The sequence below is a fragment of the Tachysurus vachellii genome, chromosome 5, assembly GCF_030014155.1.
Source record: "Tachysurus vachellii isolate PV-2020 chromosome 5, HZAU_Pvac_v1, whole genome shotgun sequence".
Classification (NCBI taxonomy): Eukaryota; Metazoa; Chordata; class Actinopteri; order Siluriformes; family Bagridae; genus Tachysurus; species Tachysurus vachellii.
Window position 1 is genome coordinate 12,638,602 of NC_083464.1, and position 16,571 is coordinate 12,655,172.

At 37.4% G+C, this 16,571-nt stretch overlaps 3 protein-coding genes across 3 annotated transcripts in view; 2 read left to right on the top strand and 1 right to left on the bottom strand.

The window, feature by feature from the left end:
- The first annotated feature begins 649 nt into the window (after window positions 1-649).
- tp53inp1 (tumor protein p53 inducible nuclear protein 1) lies at window positions 650-8,008 on the top strand. Its single transcript, XM_060869824.1, has 4 exons — window positions 650-885; window positions 2,589-2,913; window positions 4,890-5,241; window positions 5,773-8,008. The coding sequence occupies exons 2-4, from the start codon at window positions 2,790-2,792 to the stop codon at window positions 6,023-6,025; spliced, it is 729 nt and encodes a 242-aa protein (XP_060725807.1). The 5' UTR covers window positions 650-885; window positions 2,589-2,789; the 3' UTR covers window positions 6,026-8,008.
- A 1,111-nt stretch (window positions 8,009-9,119) lies between these two features.
- On the top strand, window positions 9,120-13,780 carry ccne2 (cyclin E2). The gene is made up of 11 exons (XM_060869186.1): window positions 9,120-9,166; window positions 10,037-10,079; window positions 10,172-10,250; window positions 10,356-10,406; window positions 10,876-11,018; window positions 11,341-11,476; window positions 11,562-11,708; window positions 11,801-12,031; window positions 12,118-12,229; window positions 12,478-12,635; window positions 12,720-13,780. The coding sequence occupies exons 2-11, from the start codon at window positions 10,066-10,068 to the stop codon at window positions 12,825-12,827; spliced, it is 1,179 nt and encodes a 392-aa protein (XP_060725169.1). The 5' UTR covers window positions 9,120-9,166; window positions 10,037-10,065; the 3' UTR covers window positions 12,828-13,780.
- Window positions 13,781-14,453: 673 nt separating this feature from the next.
- The window catches only part of si:dkey-22o22.2 (neural-cadherin), a 107,058-nt gene continuing 104,940 nt past the window's right edge, over window positions 14,454-16,571 (bottom strand). Inside the window, exon 33 of the mRNA XM_060869825.1 lies at window positions 14,454-16,368. Coding sequence (XP_060725808.1) covers window positions 15,889-16,368 — 480 coding nt within the window. The 3' untranslated portion in view covers window positions 14,454-15,888. The remainder of the gene's footprint in view (window positions 16,369-16,571) is intronic.

The following is a 16,571-nucleotide window of genomic DNA, read 5'->3' on the forward strand; positions in this document are numbered from 1 at the left end:
ATTTATTTCACACATTCTAGTCTCCACCGTCCAGCCGTGCAGGATGACCATTGGTGTCTTTGTCTTTGTTTGAATTGGAAATTTAATTATGCTAACACCCTATTTGCATTGCTATTGTTATTCCATGGACCCCTTGCTCCTTTTACATTGCAGGCTCTCCAGATCCACCTGTCTGAGTGAAGGTCTTTTGTCATACCCAAATAGTGACCTATATTTTGGACAGCTGCGTGTCAGCCATTGTTATTCTTTTGTTTGTCTCTCAAAGGAAGAGGAGAGAAGAGAATCTCTCTCCTCCCATTAATTCATGCACACATTCAATAAATACTGTGCATTTACAGCATTCAGCAGTAAGATGTTAGGGAGCTGCTGCCAAAAGCAATAGCCCACAACTGCATCATTTTCAATTAAAACTAAGAAAGGCCATCGATAAAAGACCAGGTATTAACACAACATCAAGTCTTCTCTAGCATTGTGAGTATTGAGGTTCTCCCAAACTTGTCCAGTCTTGCCTTTCTTTGGACTGGTCACGTGCGTTGGTGACAGTCAGTCACAACCAGGCGCAGCCGCTGATTGGCTAGCCGTGTTTAAACAGGCCCATCCCATAGGCTGTCCGAAGTGACGTCGACAACGATCAGCTGCTCATTTCGCACAACAATAACAAAGGACAGCAGTGAGATCTCGGAGCGACTGAGAGAGACGCGAGCGCTTGTTAAGGGTCCACAAAATAGTGTTATCTTCAAAGAAGAAGTATTTATATTGATATATTTATATTGTGTAACACATCCTACCTCAACCTTCAAGCGAGCCGAGTGTTTTTTCCCCTTTGTTTTCCCTTTATTTTCTGATTAAACAAACGCTTCCTGTTTACAGGCGTCTCAGTCGCAGGTGAGTCTTTGTTGTTGATGATGAGCAGTTTTTCACTGTTTAAGACGTGTAAGAGTTTTAATCACTTTTGCATGTAAACTGTTAACCAAAGTAATAATAACTGTTTCCACACAATGAACAGACTGAATTTCTTGCTGGAAGAACATATTCAGAAAATATGTTTTTTCTTTTTATGTTGTAAGATTTGATATTTTTTTAGATAGTTTGCTGTGAAACATACTTCGTGGTTTATTTGTGCTCAGTTGTAGACCTGTATGTCTTCTGTCCTGCCCGGTGGTGTAGAGTTTCTTGTCGGGTTCCTCCCTATGTGTACGCAGATGCATTGTGTTTTTGTCTCTGTGACAACACTCAAAATCTCAGCATAATGTCTCTTTATATTTTGTACGCATGAACATCAGGATGTCTACAGGGGAACTGATGGGACAGACAGGAACTCAGAGAAACCCTACAAACAAACAAAAAAGTGTCCAGCAGATTAAAGAGTTGTTTTTGTCCCCCTGCTGGTGTGATGCTGGACTCAACACAACTGGATTTGGGGTTAAATAAGCAGTGTTGTTTTTCACACACCATGATTTCAGTCTCTATAGCATGTTTGTTTACCTCAAACAACATTTACTAACTCATTTTCCTGAGGAAAGAACTGAAAACTAGATTACTAGTTACCGTGTCCTTTCTTGGAATTTGAACTGAACTACTTTCACATTATTTTCTCGTTACAGGAAATGTCAACATTATTGTTAGTAGTTATCACAATTATGCTACAGATAAAGGAAATAGAGTTCAGGTGTGTGTGTGTGTATATATATATTTTATTTTTATATATATATATATATATATATATATATATATATATATATATATATATATATATATAAAATTTATTATTATTATTTTTTTTTTCAAGCATCAGGCTCATATTTCCCTTTTTAGATTTTACTTAGTTAACATTGACCCATTCATCAACAAAGCATTGTAATATACTGACCCCTGTTCCAACAGTAGTGACCAGGTGTGAGACATTGAGGTGTGTGTTGTGCGCTGGAGGTGAAGTGGTAGCTCATGTATGCAAAACACCATATAAGAGATACTTCTTGGAGATGATGATTTTTTTTTTATTTTTATTTTTATTTTTTTTATATAAGTAGTAAAGTATCGTAAACCAGTCTGGATGACTTTTGTTGAACTACAACTAATTCCAAGCCAGATGGCAGTTGTTTGACACGCTTTAAGGATAAACATATAATGTATCTTTCCTGTACAGTTTGCAGATGTTTCTCTGCATCAGCTTTGTCTTGGACTGTAAAGGATATGTATTTCATGCTCCCCATGTAAAGGACTCGGCAAAATCTGTCTAATTCAGTGTCAATAAATGACAGATTTAGTAGGTGCGTTAGAGTGGGACAATCACTGAACTATGCTGGACTCCAATACTCCAATAGTTCATACCCTTAGCAGAGTTTATTGCATGGTTCTTTCTCATTAAATATTGATCTAGCAGTGTGTTATTGTCTTCATCCCTTCTTTCATTGCCTGCTACTATAGTGAAATGATGGACTATCTCTCTCTCTCTCTCATTTCTGCAATTTAAGCCTGATTTTTTTGATCATTTTGATATAATAATTTTGGTATGCAATTATGAAAGCTGTATTGCTGAGTTATTGGCATTAAATGACTATCTTTTATTGGCCATGTTTTGTTTACAGAGCCTTAATTTTTGAACACTTTGTGAAGGCAATGACTGAGCTTTAAGTGTTCCTAATACGTGAAGGAGAAACTCATGCACTTCAGCACCTTTCCAGAGGCTTCTGTGAACAGCTACAACAGCTGATGACCAAAGAGCCACATCCTCAAGTGACACTAGCAGGACTGATCTGGCCCCCTCCTCCTCTCCCAGCTCCCCTACCATGTTGCAGAGGTTCACCAGCATCCTATTCGGAGATGCCCTGGAGGAGGCCACTGAATGTCCTGCAGATGTGGGCTTTAACAGAAATGAAGATGACGAGGACTGGATCCTTGTTGATTATCTTGGTTAGTGTTAAGTTTTATACACTATTTCCATAAATCTTTCAGTGTAATTTTTTTTGCATTAAATAAACCACAGGTGTTCCCAGCACACTGACAAAATGTGTTACTTTTAAAGTCAGGTCTGTAGTAACTACATCTACCCTTAGCTAATGACATGTCTGTGCTAGCATGCTAGTAAGACATATTGCAAATGTCAATCTGCACTGTGGAGGTAGACAGAAAAAGTCGTAATGTCATTTGCAGGCATCTTATAAAGTGACAGCATAGCCGTGTCTCATATCATGAAGGCTGTGAATATTTGAGGTGCAAGTTGATCTGTCTAGCTCAGGTCTCTCCCCTAAGGTGGGAATATTTAGGGCCAACAAACCTCTTAATATATCGCTGATATAAAAATAGCACTGTCTGGGTGACCTAGGATCAGCTGGGAGATATGAATTCATGACTAATGTCCAGACACTTGTAAAGGGGCTGTGGTTGCTCAGTTCTGTGTACCTGACTGAAATGGTGTACTGTTAAAATCCCAAGCGAGCCACTGTCAGGCTGTTAATCGAGGCTGCTAATATTCAGTGTGTGAGATCTCTTTTTTTATTTCATGATAACAAATTACAGCTTCATGTCCTTGTTTTGTAGCCTGGCATGACTTTTTTCTTTGCTAGGGTTCAATCCAAGTTTATTTGTGTTTTACTTTGGAACAACATGTAAGTTAAATAAGTAAAGAGAACAAAATAAATTCCAATTTGTTGTACCTTATATAACACACCATGTTGCCAGATAAAAACACAGAAAAAGTTTGTAGTTTTCTTTGAGTTTGTAATCTAAGATATGCAAATTTACCTCTTCATTTGGTAGATCTCATTGTGTGTCTATGATAATGTGAGGCTGTGGTTTTATTGGTTTTATAGTGCCAGGGATGAATGCAGACTCCTTATCACTGGTAGTTATTATCTATTGTAATTTATGAAATTAAATAGATGAAGTTAAGTTTATTTGATAGCCTCAATTTGCCTTAAAAGCTGTTAAGATTTGCCAAGTTCAGCCTTAGACCATTTAGGAAAGGGGAAATTAAGGAGTAATTTGAGAGAGGGTGAAAAGGATAAACAGTAGAGCAGTTATAGGTTTAATCACTATCGACTGAGGGATCAGAATTTCACAATAGTGGAGAAAGAAAATCCATGGAGAAACCACAGTGCATGAGTGAAGAGTTTCATGCAAGATCACTGGTCATAAAAAGTGTTGTGCCAAATCAGACAATTACAGACAAGAATAAGTTATTATATAGTCCCTTGGTGTGATGTGCGTGTAATAGTCTGGAGACAAAGGATAAGCAGTCTGCCTATGCGCCAGTTTTTATTGAGGTTGCTTATCCAGCAAAATCAATAATAAGACACTTTAATCACCCCAATCTTTGCCTCTGCAAAAACAACTTCAGCACTAAACAGAGCATTTCAGGTTTGCAAATTGTTTTTTTTTTTTTTTTGGGAAATTTTATTCATAATTTCAAGACTGCATTGAGACTTTGAGATTTGCATGGAGACACTAACAATGACTTGCATGGCGATAAAACCTGAATTTAATTAATTTCTCTGTTATTTAACATTCTTTGTTTTATTTTCCTGTCTTGTAGTGGAATTGCTCTCAGATATAATTTTCTGAAAGCTGTTGTTGTTTCACTGACCTTAGGTGCACTGTCGATTGTGCCCTCTACAGGTCATGTCATGTAAGGCACCATATCAGTTTCTCTTTGTTTACACCATTGACTGCCAAGATCAAAAATAGTAGTGAACTATGAAAACATGCCTCTGTGCTAGGGTTGCTTACCAAACACAAATGTCTGTCTTGGCTTTTAAATGATTTGTTTACTTTTGTGAGCTTATATTTCATAAATCTCACCCCTTAATTGAGTTTTGGCATGCTTGTATTTTTATATAAAGATATTTTTGAAGAGTGCAAATAGTAATCTCTATTATGTGATCCTCCAGCTGAAGCTTGCTCCAGTGCCTGTGATGATGAGTTGATAGAAGTCTGCTCAGAGAACATAGATGCTCCTGACTGCCCTTTGCGCTGCAACTCCTGCTCCTCTCTGGACTCAGCAGCAGACACAGACCCAGAGGACAGAGGGTTCTTGCGCCTGGATGCTGAGTGTGGTCTTGAGGAGAGCTGGTTTATCACACCACCACCCTGCTTCACAGCTGGAGGAAGGGGTCCAGTGCTTTTGGAAACTAGTCCTCTGGAGAACCTGCTTATTGAGCACCCCAGCATGTCTGTCTATGCTGTGCATAGCTCAGAAAACCGCCAGCTAAAGGAAAACTCTTGCGAACCTAGCATACTTAGGTAAAATTACACGTTAATATGTTTTCAGGCTTTTTGAAGATTAAGCTGACTAACATAGCTAGCTAAACTCATGCATATGCATATTCTTGTTACATCACAGTAGGTATTTAAATTTTGTAGAGATATGTAATGAGAGAGAAAAAATAATGCTGATAAGATGCTAAGCTTTGAATTTTAGCTATAATTTTGAAGATGCAGAGCCATGCATAAGTATTTACCACCTTTGAACTTGTCCACAATTTATGGGGTTACAACCTAAAACTGAAATTGGCTTAACAGCTATTAAATGTTATTAATCAAGGGGGTGAATAGTTATGCAATGGCACTTACTCCCACTTAGATTGTCAGAACATTTTGCACTGTCCACTATAATGGTCATATTATTATTATTATTATTATTATTATTATTATTTGTGAATACTTGCACCGTCAAAGCCAACATCAAAGTTTGACGCGACGAACTTTACAAATCTAGTTATTATTGTTTTGTGGCTGTTTTTGTGTAATAGTGCAATGTTGTTTCCTATGCAGGTCTGAGGTTCAGTACAGACCCAGTCACCCTACTGGCTGCTATGCAGCTGCTCTCACTGCCACACGTGCCAGCTTCCTGGAGCAGGCCAAAAATGGACGCTTGGCTCAGAGGATTCGCGACAATGTGCAGCGCCAGCAGCTGTCCCGTAATGCGCTCCGACGCCTGAACCTGCTCCGTGATGGGGGAGCCAGACAGGCCAAAGCCGCTGCAGGTCATGTCCAGCAGCCCGGACAGAGGCAGTACAACTACTGAGACCATTGCCACTGTGCCCCCCTCCCCCTCCCCCTCTATACCTGGCACTATGCTAGGGGTTAGTCTTTCTTACATAGACAGAATGGTATCCTTCAGAATCAACAGCATAGGTCACTTTACTCCAGTGCAGGTACTAATCTGCTTGAGCATATGTCCAAATCAGGCTTTGTTTCACTCTGGTTCTCCTACGTGAAGCTGACAATAAATTTTAATTGTGTCACAAGTTGCATTACACATACAAAGCCTCATGTAGTGTGAATGGTCATCATTTATAGTTCTTTGCATGTTGTTTTTCAGTGGACATGGCATTGTATCATCCTGTACCTACTTGCTTCATATGTAACAATATTCATGGCCATTTTTTGCATCACTAATTGTATTTTTAGTGAATTGATCAGATGGATTCTGCTTTCTGTTTTAAAAAATTCCTTTTACTACAAAATTTTATGTCTAGCATTACTTATCGCTAAAAGCATTTAGTAGTAAATTTCCACATATGAAAGATATATTAAGAAAAACTATTGAAATATTTTTAAAAAGGAAAAAAAAAAGTATTGCATATAGTATGTAAAAGTATGAAATTGTATGAGGTTGTGTTATCTGCAATGTGAGGGATGTATGTATGTAGCATAGCATGCCTGGTAGCAGGCATTTTTTATGACATTACAGTGCATAAAAACAATTGAGTGGGGTTTTTTGTTTGTTCGCTTTAAATCTGCCATACATGTCTCAGGGTCACAACACAGTCACTTGTACTCTACTACAATGCAGATTACTTGACAATTGTTAATTGTATTTGTACATACTGAAGAACTTCTTACATTTGTAATTGTGTACATTACCTGTTTAAAATATTTGTAATTAATCACTTTTAAGTAAGCTGAAAAAGGCAAAAGATTTGTTCTAAGACTGTGAAAAGAAAGTCTTTCTCTTGACTGTTAAATCTGCAAACAATGACTTAGTCTGTTCAACAAAAATGTCTTTTCAAAAATGTTTTTTTTCTCTAACTGTAATAGGCTTTTGTATTTTATGCTTCATGTTTTATTAATTACATGAAATTTGTATTTGCTGAGTTAAATATTTAAACCTAATGTAGCAACAAACTTACAACAGTCTTTAGTTGTTGTTTTAACATTTGGCGATTGATCTAAAATAACACAAAATAGTGACATACTAAATGTGTCATGTGGAGGAACCAGATTGATGGATATGAAGTGTCTCAATTAATGGCAAATACAGCTGGTGTTTATGAAAATATTCAGTATACTTGATTGAGCAAAATGAATAGCACACCTCTAAGATGCTCTATCCCTGGCCACAGGAATACATACGTGTTATTTTTCTTAATTCACTTAACGTTTTTTTTTTCTTTAGCATTATTTCTGCAGTTATAGAAATTTTAGTAATGCGGCAGCTTTTCCACTTTTGTCACACTTTCAGTTTGTCTAGTGAAGCAAATATATATTGTTTTTTTTTTTGTCTTCAGCAATCTAACTGTTCATGTTAATAACAGGGATTTTATGTTGCCTTGAAATCTGTTAAAGATCTTGTGCCTTCCAGGTTAACAGTGTGACAATGCATTAGTGAAGAACTTGAATTCTGTCCAAAGGGACTTTAACTCACTATGCACAGGGGAGTAAAATTGTCTCTGTGATCCAGTCACTCTATCCTTATTTTTCTGTAAAAATTGTAGCAATGTTTTTTCTGTGTTTGTGTCGATAATAAATAACGTGCCCTTACTCACTAGGTTTCTCAGTCAGACAATTGTTTGATTTTCAGTTTACTGGAATAAAACAGCACTTTGCCAAACGAATAGGTTTAAGTACCCTATGTTTATTTTACTCTTAGTACATTGTGGATTCATATTTGAAATGTACACCGTATTTTATTTGTTACTAGCATAATATACTATTGTAATACGTCTATTATCTTGTCAGTATAATTTATGCTTGTTTATTTTTAAATAAATGCCTTGTTTTTAAATGAACACTGGTGTTTTCTTTCACCTTCAAAGTTAGGATTTTTGGAAAATTGTTTTATTTGCCGTCATAAAAGATCACACAAATCAGATGCCCAAATAATTAAATAAAAGTTTATTTTCTGTACTTCAATTTATTTTAAATTTATTTGTATGGCACTTTTTACAATTGACTGTCTCAAAGCACATTTACAGAACATAGAACAAAAGGTTATTATAAAGAATAATATAAAGATTAATAATACAAAAATTCAAGATTCATATTACATATATTTAAATGTGTTTGTATTTATCCCTAATGAGAAAGTCTGAGGTGACTCAGATGACTGTGGGGAGGCAAAACTGGAAAATATTGGATGGTAAAGGAAGAAACCTTGAGAGGAACCAGACTCAAAGGGGAACCTCATCCTCATATGGGTGACACTGCAGGGTGTGATTATAAATATACAGTCCGATAAATATGGTTTTGCTTAGGAGATTGTTGCCCTTAAAGACCACATGGAGTTGTTATCTCCTCTTTAGTATAGCAGAGTCTAAGTGGAGCTGGTAAATCTCTAGATGCCTCAGGATCCAGAGTCACAGAGTCGGCCTCATTTCAGTGGAGCTCCAAAGAACTTCAGCACGTTGGACAAATTTCCTTCCTAGGTTTGTTTACATTTTCAAGCAGCAGCACGTTGTTTCTGCAACAATGAATCTGATTGGTCAGGCAGATACTAAGCTCCACCTCTTTACCGGTCTCATATCAGGAAGTGTCAGTTGATACTAAAAACAGTATTAAACGTCGTGTAAAAGTAGTTTTTCCGTACGGGAAGTTCACGGAATACGTGTACAGCGTCCTTGGGCGCCAGTTTCGTTTGACCGCGAAATAAGAAAAGTGCTTTTTTTATGAAAAAAGTCCCTCAGAACACGGCCCGTTATACCACGTTACATTCAGACTCCAGTTATAAGGACTAAACACGCTTTGTGTTGAAACTGTTCAATATTTATCCATTTTCATCCGAATAACGCCTTAGTTAAACGGTTAGCTTAAACACCAAACCGCGAACATTCAGTATTTAAATGTTATAGCTCGAAAGTGACCAAACCTCGCGCATGCGCACTGGCGCCCTTTATAAAGGTTGGCGCCGGCGCCAGCTGATGTCTGTTCATTTATTCTACAGCTGGTGAGTAGACGTTTCTCTTAAAATGTACCGTTTCTAGCTATCGATTTTCGAAATAAAATAACAGTAATTCTGTATTTGTTATCTAGAAGTGCTCTTGAGACGATTTTAACTGCATTTGTACGACATTTTTGTTTGTTATCATCATTATTGGCCACTTAGCAAACAGAAGTAAGCTAACCTACAGATGCTAATCAGATAGGTTTTCTTATTTACCATCAAAGATGATGTCCTTATGTTAATTTAGATCAAATGTGAGTATATAAATGACCTGGACGTGAACACAGACAGTTCAGATCCAGTCTATAAAGTATGTGGGTCGGTTGTTAGCTCTTCAGCTAATCTCTTGTTCAGCTTTATCGAGAAAGACACGAATAATTATAGTATCATAGTGTTTTATTCCTGTGGAATTCGATATATAAGTGGTGTGGGATTGTATATTTTGAGAAGTATTGGGCTTTAAAGCCCATATTGTCGGTTTTTGACCGTGTTTAGTTTGAGGCGGTTTGTTGTCCTCCCGCTTCTTAAATTGGCGCGGAGTCGATTCACCAAATTCGATTCACCCGAGTCAAAAAAACTAGCATTTTACATGAATTAAACTACACAGACATATGATTAAATGACTTACGGAGAACTTAATTTAGCACAAAGCCAAAAAAAGCCAGTTTCAATTTAAAATACTATGCTTTTAAAAGTGTTATAATTCAGACTGGTTATAAGTTGGTCGTGTTTCAAGTAGCTCCTTTTTGCTAGCAGCAGCATTTTTTTTTTGGCCTGTTTTGGATTTTGAACGACTTTATCTCAGAATTATAAATGTATTTGTTAATCTATGAGATTATAAACGTGACCTTTTTGCTGTTGTCTTTATTACAGACGTTTGAATTAATCTGCCATTTGGAAAAATGTCCAGACGCAGGTGAGAATCTAGCTTTGTGTAAATCTGTTGTCTTATTTCCAAGACAAAATATGATCAAATTGACGAAGGATGTTGTTTTATTTTTCGTCCAGTTGCAGTAACACACTGCAAGAAAGAGATGAAAACACAGCAGACCAAAATATCACATGTACAAGGAAGAGAAAAGCTGAGGTAGGATGATCTCTGGTATATGTTTAATGACATGCGTTTTATAATGATTACGTGTTGTTAGTAAAGCCTAAAGCTAACATTGTGTTTTTCTCTCTTTATCATCAGCAGTGCAAAAGAAAAACTCCAGGAGCCAAGAAACAAAGTTATGAAATTCAGGTGAGTCCTGTTAAAGTTTGCTTTCGGATTTTATGCAGTGATACAAATAGAAAGCGATTTAAAAAAAACAAAACGTATTGGTATTCATATTATTTTTAATTATACAGGTACTGTGTCCATATTAATAAATAAATCGGTGTATGTTAATTGTGTGCGTGATGACGCAGCAGCTGGTCAGCGTCAGTTAGCTCCTCCCCTTTATCCCGCCTCCTCCCGCCAAATTGAGCTTTGTTCAGCTGGTCTGAGGGCTTTTGTTCCTCACTTATCCTTTTAGCTTGTGTGTGTTTGTGTGTCTAGACATGTATATATGAAGTATATGGCTGGGTGTGTGATGCACAATACATATTGTACATTAAGCCTATAGGTAAAATTTGAGCAGTGCGATGACTCTTAGGCGCCTAGGATTTAAAGTACATCATTTGTTTTTAGTCTTTTTGTGAAGATGATCGAAATGTGTTCCCTTTTATAGAACCGATGGGAAGATGACGTTAGTCCCTGTGTCCTTGTTGAGACACCTCACAAGGAACTCGAGGAGACAAGCAACTTGTCTGGTTTTAAACGCTTCCGGTTCAAAAACCTGTTCGTCAAACCCTCTCCACTGCCTTGCCTCAGGTGGGAACATGGGATGAATGACTTTGAGATGTACAATGTGGCTTAGGATGTAGAGATTTGTAATTAGTTAGGCACATCGTGTCTAAGATATGCTAATAAACCCATAGATATGCAGTATCAGAATGTAAGTACCATGATGTAACATTCAAAATATTTTATTTATGTAGATCCTTTAACACTGGACATTGTCCCAAATCAGTGAAATCTGGTTATAAATAATAGATAGATTTAGTTTTGTTTTACATAAACACGTTGGTTTTATTTCTCTTAATTTGTTAAACATACATTACATTTACCTTATGTCTCACCTGTGTTTTAACAGCTGGGCCAGTTCAGATGATGTGTGGATTAAGATGCTGAATAAAGAATTGAAGTATACCCATGATAAAACATTCATGCAACAGCACCCCAGCCTGCAACCAAAAATGAGGGCCATTCTCCTTGACTGGCTTTTAGAGGTTTGTTATTAACGTGTGACTTGTAATTTCAATGTCATAGCTGCTTGGTGCAAGTACAACATTTTGCTTACATGTATCTCTTTAGGTGAGTGAAGTGTATACTCTTCACCGAGAGACTTTTTACCTGGCTCAGGACTTCTTTGATCGCTTCATGCTGACTCAGGTAGCCATTGGGAAGAACCAATTGCAGCTTATTGGCATTACTTCACTCTTCATTGCATCTAAACTGGAGGTAAGACATTTGGCTTGATTGCCTGTATTGGTTGCCAGTGATGTGTGTAAAAGTGAAATCTTTAATCTGCTTGGTGTATTCTGTAATTACAGGAAATCTACCCGCCAAAGCTTCAAGAGTTTGCGTATGTCACAGATGGTGCCTGTGATGAAGATGAAATTCTTGAAATGGAGCTTATAATGCTGAAGGCATTAAATTGGCACCTCTGTCCAGAAACTCCCATCTCATGGTTGAAGCTTTATGCTCAAGTGGGCTCTCTGAAAGAAGGGCCAACTTTTCTTGTGCCTCAGTTTTCTCAGGAAACCTACATACAAATGACCCAGGTGTGTGGTGCTCTTAGTTTAACATTTTCTTTTGTAGTTATTACAGTAGTGTATTAATGTAATCTGTTTAAATGATGTCTTTACAGTTGCTGGATCTTTGTATACTGGATATTAACTCACTAGATTTCCAGTATGGAGTTCTGGCTGCTGCTGCATTTTGTCACTTTACCTCAATTGAAATGGTGCAGAAAGTATCTGGTAAGATCATGATTTTTATTATTGCAATTAACATGGATCAAATATTTACCAATTAGAACATCACATGAGCTGTTAGTGCTCACTACTGTTTTGGTAAAAATGAGCTGTTTAAATGGAATGAAGCTTGTAGCTGTCAGGGGGGAAAATCATCAGGGTTCTGATCTTCAGTCAGTATTTGGATTGAGTAAAATAAGCAGTGATTACAGCAATAGTATGTTAGTTTCTCATGTACATTTTTCTTGTATTAGGCCTGACATGGGACAGTATATCCAGCTGTGTGTGCTGGATGGCTCCCTTTGTGAGAACTGTGAATGAGTATGGATGCCCAAAACTGAAGGACTTCAAAAAGATTGCAGCAGAGGACCGGTACAACATCCAAACTCACGTTGACTATCTGTCCATGTTGGTGAGTTTTCTCACTCTTCTCACTTATTTTCTCTTCAAACAAGTTGGTAAAACGTTGTGAACATGGCTGCTTTGTGTGTTATAGAATGATGCTCAACAGCGACAGCAGGAGATCTTGGACAGGTTGTCTCCATTAGCTGTAGGAGGCCTGCTGACTCCACCCAAAAGTACAGAAAAACCCACTATTATGTGAAAGGCTCAAACAAACTGCTGGTCCTGTTTCTGATCCTTTCACCAGCATGGGCATGCCTTTCTCTTTGTTTGCAAAGGACTTCTGGACCTAACATCAGTGTTAAAGAGCCTTACAGGATGATGTGATGGTGCTGTTATGAGTGGTCATGACCTCACAGGATGGTGTTCAGACTTTTTTATTTGTGCCTTCTTTCAAAGACTCAGAATAGAAAATTGTTTACAAGTATTTAAGCCCTATACAATATTTTAGGGCTTTCATTTTCATGTACCAAGAGCATTGCAATGTTGTATCTTCGATTGCTCATTTTATAGGATTGTGTGTTTGTCCTATTTTTCTAGTTGTATAAAACTGTGTTGAATGTTTATGGACTAAACTATGTTGCCATAGGATTTCTAGTCAGTGCTGCTCTAAACCTCTGGTCATTGTGAAGCTGAACTGCAGCATGGAGACATGGAAGCTGACATTGTTGGGCGAGTCATTCTCACAAGTGTGCTGCATTGTTTGAATTTTTCTTAGGAATATGTTCCTTAGACTGCCTATTTCACTCTGGAAGAAGTTTAATTAATTTAAAAAATGCAGAATTATTTGCATATTTATGGTGCCATCTTTTTATTTTAAATTTAACTTTCATGATGCTATGAATTACCTTTCATTTTATTGCCAAAGGCAAATATTTAATTCAATGGGTGGTTATTTATGAAATGTGGTAAGATGCAGTATTGTACTAGATCTTACTTTTTTTTTTTTAAATAAATTACTCTCAGAACTGGGAGCAAAATACTGTGCCTGTAACGTAGATGGTATAAAACTGTACATAAGAGAATATGTGTACATATGGTAATGGCAAGCAAGGATTTCCCTTTCTTGTTTGGTAAATTTGAACTATTAAAGCATTGATAGAAATTTAGTGATTGTTTTGAATTATTACTGGGAAATAAAATATTAGAAAGGCTTTCACATGTGAGGCAACTGATTTATATTCCATTCTCTTAGGTTTTGATGGTTAGTTTGGCATGAAAAGAGACAAAACTTGCAATCAAACCTATCTAAAATAGTATTTAATCAGATTTGATGCTTTCTGATCCTATTTACTACTGTGTTCACATTTGATAATTAAGATAATTAAAACTTTAATAATGCATTGTGATGTATGTCCTTGTCATGAGAGAGTGGAAAGTAGTTTTGTATGTGTGTATATTTTTTATATATACACCACGTTTGTAATGGCTTGTAGCTGTGTTGTCCAGACAGCTGACTGGTGTAGAAGCTATTAGGCGGCTCCTCACAAAGCCACTGGTGTTGTGTGTCTTTGTGTAGTTGTGAGACCTCTGAAGGATTTAGCTACCCAAAAACACCCCCTCAATATAGATACACAGCAGCAGCAATCAGTCTCGCAAAGAAAATAACTTTTGACCCTCGTGCAACTGTTTTAGACAGTAAAAGAACATGGTTCTTATTCTGTTAGACTTACATTATTACTTGCAAATAAAAATGTTTGTGTTTGCTTAAGATAAAGTGAACATTTTGAAATGCTTTAAGGAAAGCTTTATTTATTAAAACATATATACAAAAAGGAGTACTTGACATTAAATCCCTAGAAAACATACATATATACACAAAGTCATAGGGTCAGTATTTAAATGTATGCTGTTTTATTGACATTATAATGGTTGTGACAGGGACAGATTGTAATACTGGTGCATGTGTCATTGTTCCCACACTCTGCATCTCATTTGCATTGAATGCTATGGAGTTGTGAAACAGGCCCAGGCATCTCCACTGTGCTACCGAACTGGATTTTATTCTTAATTCGAGTCGTCCTGCATGTCAATTTTGCATGTCACTGCTTGGTTTGAAAACATCATAAGTCGACACAATATTGTTGAAAACAATCAGCTAATGAAACAAGTGAAATATCAAATAACACCATTTAATGGTAACATTGTTTTGTTTAGATTTATTGTTCATACAAAATATAAATTTTAATTTTCAGAACTGTTCTTGCACATATCAAAAAATAGAACTATATTAATTTAAAGCATTGAAAATTTTTTTAAACAATAACAGATTTTTATGATTGTAATTTTCGCTTTTGCAAAATTACTGCAGGTGCACACTGATGCAAGTTCATCAGGAACGCAGCGTGTCTTGAGATTTAATCCATCAGATCAGACTGAAGTGTATGAAGAGGATGGTGCACACAGCTCCTCAAATGAAGAGAAAATGTTGTATGAAATAAAGACAAAAAAACAAAACACACAACACCCATTATAGCATTTGTAACATACCAAGAGTATGTGTTAGAGAATATGATTTATTCGTTTATTCATCTTCAGTAAGTGCATTTCTTCTGGTTAGGGTAGAGCCGGTTCCAGAGCTTCTCCTGGGCATAGTATGAGGCATAACAACGTGCCTTTTTTTGCTGGTCCACGCAGGGCATCCTGCACATACTTCATTCATACTTAGGGGCAATTTAAAGCCAGTTCACCTGGAAATGTTTTTGGAAAGTGGCACAAATCAAAGAACCCAGAGGAAATCCACTGATAGAGGGAGAATATGTGAAACTCCACACAGAACCAGTAACAATATTCAAAACCGGGGTGCTGTAAGGTGATAATTCTACTCAATGCACCACCATGCCACCTGGGAACATCAGCACACCATAAAGGATTCATTTACTGCTCCTTAGAGTGATTCTGACTTTGCTTATCAAGCTTAACCTGGAATCTATGGAATCAATGTTAATCTATGATGTGTGTTTGTTTTTTGTCACTATAGATGTGGACATGTAGCTCTGTGGTATCCTGACAGAAAATGCATTTGAGTGTAAAATAGCTATACTGTGGCTTTGTTCCCTCTGTAAATCGTCAAGGATAAAATAAATAGCGCACTACTGACAGTATACACTGAGTAAACTCAATAAATAAAGCATGCCTGCTATGCCGTCTCCAGGCTTCTCTTACTCTTAAAGATTTTCTGGCAGTCCAGCAAGAGAAGAGATTGACTCCATGTAGCGTGTCTTTGCTTTAACTCAGTAAATAACACACAGACTTTTACTGACTTAGTGTTGCTGCTCAAAGCTCCTGCCCCCAGTGTGGCTGAGGCTCTGCACAACATCTGTGTTTGCAAAACCCACCTCGGGCCTTTGATACAACTCCTTAAGCCCCTCAAATTTGGGCCCCCAGTGCTGCAGAGAATCATAGCTGAAGTCTTCCTCTGGTATGGCTGAGCTCAGAGAGCTGAGGCTGCCTGCGTTTGAACCTGCACCTTCGATGCAGTACACATGATAGGTGTCCATAGGGAAGGCCATTATGTCATTATCAGCCTCCCAGATGATGCGTGCCACGTAGTTCTTGAAATCCATGGCACAATGGGAAGCAGTGCTAGGGTTGTGGTGGTGGTGGGTGGGTTGGACTCCGCCTGGGTGCACTTCCTCCTGAGAGCCCTGAGACGACTTGATAAGAGGCGCTGTGGTGCACGAGGAGGACTGAGACAAGCTGGAGCAGAACGGTCTCTTCAGCTCTGTGATGTCATATGCATTCTAGGGGAGAATGAGTTAAAATACCAACAGAGAAAAATGAGAACGAGGAAGTTACCAATAACAGACAACCTGATAGACAAGCTTAGTGGCTAAGGTTCTCAAATAGAAGCAAACCATCTCATTGTTTAGTGTTCTTATTGCTCAGGTGTTTTTTCCCCCCTCAAAGTATGGTTTCCTTTTTTTATCAACATAGTTCTGATCAG

Bases quoted from the DNA above. Each gene is read 5' to 3' on its own strand.
- tp53inp1 (XM_060869824.1), top strand. From the start codon at position 2,790: ATGTTGCAGAGGTTCACCAGCATCCTATTCGGAGATGCCCTGGAGGAG. The intron at 2,914-4,889 runs GTTAGTGTTAAG...GTGATCCTCCAG, and splicing joins GATCCTTGTTGATTATCTTG to CTGAAGCTTGCTCCAGTGCC. The intron at 5,242-5,772 runs GTAAAATTACAC...TTTCCTATGCAG, and splicing joins TGCGAACCTAGCATACTTAG to GTCTGAGGTTCAGTACAGAC.
- ccne2 (XM_060869186.1), top strand. The intron at 12,032-12,117 runs GTGTGTGGTGCT...ATGTCTTTACAG, and splicing joins CCTACATACAAATGACCCAG to TTGCTGGATCTTTGTATACT. The intron at 12,636-12,719 runs GTGAGTTTTCTC...TGTGTGTTATAG, and splicing joins TTGACTATCTGTCCATGTTG to AATGATGCTCAACAGCGACA.